Source organism: Falco rusticolus, chromosome 16 (assembly GCF_015220075.1).
Source record: "Falco rusticolus isolate bFalRus1 chromosome 16, bFalRus1.pri, whole genome shotgun sequence".
NCBI lineage: Eukaryota > Metazoa > Chordata > Aves > Falconiformes > Falconidae > Falco > Falco rusticolus.
Window position 1 is genome coordinate 1,744,328 of NC_051202.1, and position 7,691 is coordinate 1,752,018.

Consider the following 7,691-nt stretch of genomic DNA (forward strand, 5'->3'; position numbering starts at 1 on the left):
AGCAGTGCCTGTACTGTGTCTGCTAACCACAGTGTTTATCAGTTTTGCTATCTGCTGATCAGCACCGCCTCGTATTAACATACCTCTGAGGTATTCAGCGCTTGATACTACTAAATCAACAGCCTGATTACTGTTTATCAACACTGCTGACATTCACAGGATTCCTCGAGTCACACCAGCGTGCAGTATTATTCCGTAGGAGCCTGGTTAGCTACGAGGGTAAAAGCATTGTCACCTTCAGAAAAAAAAACCAAACACCTTCTGTAACCTTCTACTGCATACTCTGCTCCAGCGTGGAAAAAGTGGCAGGGAACAGTTGAATCATTGTTCACGCAGGAGCCGACCAGCGACAAATACAGTGTTGCTGTGCTTGACAGTCTGCGTCGCACTTGCCAACACTCCATCCTGTACTTCCTTTGGAGGTACAGCTGACCAGTCAGTGAATTGAAGCCAGTTTGCCTAAAAGCCTGAAATCCAAAGAATACATGTCCCTGTTACCAGATCGCTCCCTTTTGAGAACTTCTTTGCTTTAGTATTGACAGTATTTGTTGTCGCAGAGCACGTACAGGGTGGTCTGCAGTGCCGGTGGAATAGAGGACTAAGCAGTACAGGGGGTAATGCTGGGAGCAGCAGGGAGAAATGTCGGCTTCGTTGCATTGCATGGGAAAATTCCACTAGTCTTCAGCAGAATGAGTATTTTGATTCCTGGTGTGAGCAGGTGTATCCAAACACTGTGCTCCAGACACTTCCCTGAAGGCCTGATGAATACAAACCTTCTGTGTCAGTACTGTGAAGCGTCACAGGAAGGAGTGTACTCGGAATGGGTATCTGCGGTGGATGCAGGAGGGGTTATTAGGATCCCAGCAGGAAAAGTAAAGAACGCTAAAACAAACGATGCATGAACTAAGCAAAGGGAGCTAGAGTGGTGGCAGGGTGTAAGGGGAACTGGAGGATCTGGGCTGTGAAGAGCTCCAAAGACCCTGGTAAGAGTGGAGTGGAAGGCAGGAGAGCTACAGATCGGAGCTCCAGGGAGTGGTAGCAGCCACCTGAAATTCTGCTTTTGGAAAAGAATCCGTTTCAGTTCAGTCATGAAGCCAGCTTCCTCAATATTAATGTTGTTTGCTGTATTGTTCTAGGGAAAAAAAAAAAAAAAGCAACCTGAGAGAGCAGCACCAGAGGAAGCTAAAAAAACCCAACAATTGCATCGGACTCTTACCTGACTTCGGGTCTCTCTGCAATGTGGTTGTCATTTTGCTTTTCACTACTGGATTACTACAAATGGTGACTTAAGTCCCATGGCACCTGCTTCTGGTCCCATATTAAGCCATAAAAAGAAACATTTAAAAGAACTGCTTAGTTGTGGAACAGTAAATTTCAGTTTTAGATTGAAAGGGCTGTAGACAATCCTAGTAGCAGGGTTTCCTTCCTAGCAGAAGGCTTTGTGTTTTCCCATGCTTGTTGCTTTTGGCAGAGTTCCTTCTTCCCATCTCCAAAGTTGATGCTTTTTGTTGTCAACATTTACCGTCTGTTCAAGGCTAGAGAACACCTAAAGAAAACTCAGGAAATTCAATACTGAATCTCTTGGCAAGTAAATAAGTTCATTTGTATGTTGAATTTTAGTGATAGATGTTTAGAAAATTGGATTTAACAAACTGATGGAAGTTTACTCAAAACTCCTACAGGTTGTAAAGTTTTGCAGAGTGTTGTAGTAATTATGTAGTTGTCATGAAAATAGCAGTAGAGGACATGCAGCATCCCAATAAATATTTCCAGTGGGAGTACTGATAAAAGGATTTGTGATAGAGCCTGTCATGAATGAAAGTGAGCTTTCAGGCCTAGTCCATGCATATAATTTTATTTTGTCATGCAACTGGAGTTTGGAGTGACTTTCCCCTTAATTTCTCAACAGATTTTGGATTTGGAAATTTCTATAAGAATGGTGAGCCTCTGACGACATGGTGTGGAAGCCCACCATATGCAGCCCCCGAAGTCTTTGAAGGACAGCAGTATGAGGGACCCCAGCTGGATATCTGGGTATCGTTACTCTTTTTTAACTGGATTCAAGTCAACTTCCAGGAAGCTGGAATAAAGGAGTCATCTTTGATTTTTCTTAAGCTGCCAACAAGATGTTCCTCTTCAGCTTTATTTCTCGAGTGTCATAAAATGCCTCTTAACATTGAATGGAATTGAAGTTACCCATCCAGGTGGCTATTAAATGTATGCTCTAGGAGTACGTTAGTCCTCTAGAGGAAAAACTGTAGCTCCTCCAAAAGCTCTCCTGACTGAATGCATGAACTGTGCTTTTTTCAGTGCATTTAGTTTTCAGTGTTAAGTGGGAATTGAACTTGTAAGGCTCTAAGTTCTTGATGAGGTTAAAGGGACTCTGAGCCACTGAAACACGGGAGAGGTGATGACTGCTTTGCTCTTTGAGCTGGAAACAAGCACATTTGTGTTGAGCTGGAAACAAGCACATTTGTGTCACAAATGTTTCTACTGCAGGCAGCTGCATGGTTTTGAACCGGTGTGTCTCCGGGTGTACTACTCTGATGGGAGAGGATAGAGGATGCAACTCACATTCTTAGACAATGGAAAAGGGACTAAAATGAACTGACAAGTTCTGTGCACCCGTCGTGCATTGTCAGAGACTGCCTTTCATTCCTGATCTGCTTTCTTTGGGGTTTTTTTGTTTGCTTGGTTTTTAATGTTAGTGTTCTGCTATGTACGATGACAGATCCATATCCTAAAGCAGCAGGGACTGTACAATTTGAGTTTGCAGTGATACTGCTGCGCACAGCGTAACAACACGGGCACTGACATTTTGGTCAGAGCCTGTAATACAAGCAGGGCAGTTCGTAGCAAGCCATCTTTCAGCTGCTAATCTAGCTTAAATTATTCTAATTGCATTAACAAATGAAAACTATGCTTTTAGATACACGTATTTGTGTGTATGTATGTATATATACATATATATGTAGCTAGATAGATTTTTTTTTAAAAAAAAAAAAAGGCTACAGCCTTTCTGAACCTTCAGTGACTGGTAAATAAATGTACAGCAGACCTCTGCCATGCTTACTGTTTCAAATAGCACAGGCACTTCTTGAATGTCAGAAGTGAATCTCTGAACTTTGGTAAATATTCTTTAAAATATGTAATATCCTAAATTGTCAACAGAATCTGCCTGTCTACAAAGAGAAGCGCACATGTGTTTATACTTAAAATAAACACCATCTTCGCTCATCTTCTGAGATTAGTTAAGGACTCTGTATCTCTCTGCAACATCCAGTCATGGAATAGGTCTGCTGAAATTGCTAAGCTTGCAGGACGGATGCACCCATCCACGGTTCAGGTTTTGGCAGGTTAAGGAAGGAAGAAAGCAACTTTTAAAAATACGTATTTAATTATAAAATCTTTACGTACTTACGAAGTTTTGAGGTGAATGGTGAATGCCTGCTTTTTCCTCGAAGTCCAGTGCTGTGGCTATCTATGCCAACTGATTGGCGTGAGGGTCTGGTGTGGTTGTTTCGTCTAGTGTGGCGCTGTATTTTTTTGGCATATACTGCAAGACTATTTCCACTCCCGGTGCCGATTAACTTGCATGCTTTCAAAAATGAGTCTGGCAGTTGGAGGAGAGCTTTTGCCCAGATTGTCTCCTTTGCTCATATTAAATAATCCCTTGTGCTTAGCACCGCACACAGCAGTGCAGAATTATTAGCTGGCGTTCCCCTGGAGATGACTTTACCAGTGTGCCTCTTACCCAGGCTTTAGCGAATCGGTAGATGTGAAAGGTTACAGTTTGTAATTTTGAGTGGCTGATGTCTGAGGTTTGTTTTCATTCAAACAACACTGAGATGAATAAAAACTATCCCTAATTCTGACCTGAAGTTGGGGCTCACTTTTCAGGTATCATTCAGTCATCTGCGTGGAGCTTCCTGCTAGCAGCCAGAGTCTCTAACCCATTACCCTCCAGCTTACCTGCTTACCAGCACAAGGTACTGCAAGCCTGGCCGTTTTGGGTTAGCCGAGGGTTCTTAATGTTTAGGGATCTTCACAAATCCAACTCCTTTTTGTATACATTTGCTGTTTCTGCAGAACGTAATTTTAATTTTTTTCTGTGACAGGATTTGGCTAGCCAACCTCAGAGCCTTTGCTTGTAGCTTGAAAAATGAAATTGTTTTCTTTCTTACAGAGCATGGGTGTAGTTCTTTATGTTTTGGTCTGTGGAGCATTACCTTTTGATGGACCAACACTCCCCATACTGAGGCAACGAGTTCTGGAAGGAAGGTTCAGGATCCCTTATTTTATGTCAGAAGGTAACAGCGTGTCCTCTTACACTCTTGGTGTGGTAAAGCTTGAGTAAATTCTAGAGTAGTTGCAGCTGCAATACAGCAAAGGGTGGTGGATCTGCACGCTAGATTATGGTATGGCAGACTGTTCGTCTTGCAAAGAAACACAAATAAGCCCAGGTGAGGTGTGTGCCCTTGCAGTTGGGCTGCTGCAAGGCAAACCAACCCATTTTTCCCTGTGCAATATGTGGAGATTGCAGTGCCCATGGGCAGGGAGAGTCAAAGGGGAAGCTGAAGGAGCTCTCATCCCACTGTGAACAGAAATGCAGGGATGCAGGGGGAGAGGCACGCTGGTGTTGCAGTTAGCTTTTGTCCTGCAAGGCCATACACATTTTAATACGGAAAGAAAATACGATGAGAGCGGTATCTCTGTCAAACCTAAGTTGTGGATTGAGTGTTTCCTGGGTTTTGACCGCATCTGCTAAACAAAAAAAAAAAAAAATGCCAGGTTCTCGTTGTCATGATTGTGGCACTCCCATCTGTGACAGAGATCTCTCCCTCAGTTGCACTGTCTGGTGGGTTTCACTCCCCCTCATGCCTGTTCAGACAAGAACAAGTGGGGCTGTTTTTACACAGGGTTTGATGCCGTCCTTCAGCTTCCCTATATTAAAGGCTCTCTAAACCAGATTACTTCAAAGCAACCCTCCTGAATCAAGTCCTCTTTCAATATACCACCCTCTGTGGTTTGGTTTTTTTTTTTTTTTTAAAGGGAATGAAAAATATGTTTTTCAGTCCTGTTGTTAAGGGTTCTGTGGTATAAAACATGCTGGTCTTCCCCTTTCTCATTCTCCTGCACCCCACCTCTGAAAATAGCCACTACAGCGCAGCTATAGTGCACTTGATTGCTTTTAGCAATACTATTACAGCATCACGGCAGCCCCTTGGCATCCTGGGCACATTTTTGGGGCTGGCACTGAACTCTGTTGTGTTTCTGTGACTTTGCTGACATGGGTATGCAAGCTAGATCCAGGTACCTTTGTGTGAGCTGTGATGGTTGCTGTGACTGCAGCGCAGATCAGCTGTTTCACAAGCTGTTTGCTGCTCCCCTTGCTGATCACAGGGTGAGGCAGAGTGGGGAAGGGTGTGCCTCTTAGCAAAACTGTAGAAACAAGAGAGATAAACAAGAATAAATAGCCAGAAATATCTCTCTAAATGATTTGTCGTAACTACCTGAACAGACTGACTTGTAACAACTGTACTGTAGCCATGTTCGTCAGCTAGAAAAGCATGGCAGACTGATAATAAGCTCCCTTAAAAGAACTTACACTGACTTCCTATTATATGCAAACTGCATGTTCATCTCCCGTGCCCTCATCTTCCAAAAACCAACCGAGATCTGAATTCAAAAGTGATGGTTTTAATGCTGTCCAGCACATAGTAGTCAGAAAGCAGCAATGGCTTGGTGTGTTCAGAATTATTCTGGCACCTGAAGCTACTGATTGTGCTTTGGTCGTGGAGTTAAAGTAGATAAACCTGCAGACCCACTGGCTACTATTCACAGAAACGTTATTTTTACCTTTGTTTTTGTGACCACTAGGGTGGAAATAAAAAACAATAAAAAAAAAAATCCAGACACTAACCCTAGTTTTGCCAACCCCTTGTTTTATGAGCCTGGACAAGCTATTTCCAGCTGTGCTGGAGAAGGATGCTAACTACTCTCCACCACACTGCACAGAGGTTGGTTGAAGCTTTATCAGTTAATGTTAGCACCATACTTAGAACAGCATAGGCGGCTTTAAAGAGGTATTAAATCTTACTATTACCCTCAGGTGGGAGCTGTGTAGAAGGAATGGCATCGTTAAGCATACCTTGCATTTAAAGAAGCTGGGGTTTTGTCCTTCTTAATGGGACTTTTAATCTTGTTTTGAGAGATTGTTTTAGCCTTCAGGAAATGTACTTAGGGCAGAAGTAAAGCAGTTTCCTGTTGTCGTGCTCTGTGTTGGTAGGTCTCAGGTGAACAGATCCAAGCGCCACTTGGGGTTGGTAATTGTTTTTTTTGCCAACAGAGTGTGAACATCTGATTAGAAGAATGTTGGTCCTAGACCCATCCAAACGCTTAACTATTGCTCAGATTAAGGAGCACAAGTGGATGCTCATAGAAGTTCCTGCACAGAGACCTATCCTTTATCCACCAGGAGAGGAGAATGAGCCTTCCATTGGAGAGTATAATGAGCAGGTCTTACGGCTAATGCACAGCCTTGGAATAGACCAACAGAAAACTATTGAGGTAAAATAGATCCAAACAGATATTTGTGCCTGGGGGGAAAGTCTCCTTTTTGTCTTTATGACTAGAACTCGTTACCTGAGTTGTTTGCAACATTCTGTATTTCAACAGATGGGGGGGGGATCCACAAAACTGCTGGTATACTTCACCTGGCCAGACCCTAACAAGGGCAAACATTTTAAATATGCTGAAATTAACTTAATTTTGAACTTCTAAGAGGGTGGAAAATGAAATTCAAAAAGAAGCATAAAAGCAGAATGTCTCTGTCTAATCCCAAATCATGGTTCTTACCAAACATAAATGCCAGCTATGGAGTTAACACAATGTCCTTTAGGATGGCAGATATTTTAAACCATGGTGGATGCGCCAGTCTGAGTACTTTCTGCTAGAAGAAGCCAAAGTTTCTGTACTTTGCAGAGGCTTAATTCCCTGTTGCTTCTAGTGATTTTGAACGGCCAGTGTATTCAGGAGGTCCTGGAGCTCCGTCCCTTCTCCAGGTTCAAATCGCTGCGGGTTCAGAGCAGCACCTGAACGTTCCCCACAAGTCCTGCTGCAGCCTAGAACATACCAACCTCCTCTCAGCTTGCTGCTAAACTACGGTCGATGCTTTTATGTGCCTGGCACTTTGGTTTGAAACTTTCAATTCACAACAATGTTTGCCTACGCCACTGCCTCTTAAATACTTCTTTTCCCACCCCTCATGGCACTTCTTTTTTTCTTCCTGGTCTTGTAGAACATAAAAGCTAATGCATAGTTGGCTGCACCCACACTTCTGTACTTCTCTTTTTCAGTCTCTGCAGAACAAGAGTTATAACCACTTTGCTGCTATCTATTACTTGTTAGTGGAAAGACTCAAATCACATCGAAGTAGCTTCCCCGTGGAACAGAGACTTGATGCTCGTCAGCGTCGGCCGAGCACCATTGCTGAGCAGACAGTAGCCAAGGTGAGATCTCATTCCTAGCAGAGGTGGGCTTAACGCTGTGCAAGACATTCTTTTCTTTCAAAATGGTGTTTCTACACAGGCTCACTTAGAATCCATTGCTATTTTCTGATTTCTGTAGTATGGACACTTGCAGTTTCATTTTGGAAAGATGGTTTTGGATTTACCTCCTGTCAGAGCTAT

At 43.1% G+C, this 7,691-nt stretch overlaps 1 protein-coding gene across 3 annotated transcripts in view; it reads left to right on the plus strand.

Moving 5' to 3' along the window:
- Positions 1-7,691, plus strand: part of SIK2 (salt inducible kinase 2) — a 55,265-nt gene that overhangs the window by 33,813 nt on the left and 13,761 nt on the right. For all 3 annotated transcript variants that reach the window (XM_037409614.1, XM_037409612.1, XM_037409613.1), the window contains exons 5-8: positions 1,910-2,034; positions 4,187-4,310; positions 6,350-6,570; positions 7,359-7,511. In XM_037409614.1, coding sequence (XP_037265511.1) covers positions 1,910-2,034; positions 4,187-4,310; positions 6,350-6,570; positions 7,359-7,511 — 623 coding nt within the window. The remainder of the gene's footprint in view (positions 1-1,909; positions 2,035-4,186; positions 4,311-6,349; positions 6,571-7,358; positions 7,512-7,691) is intronic.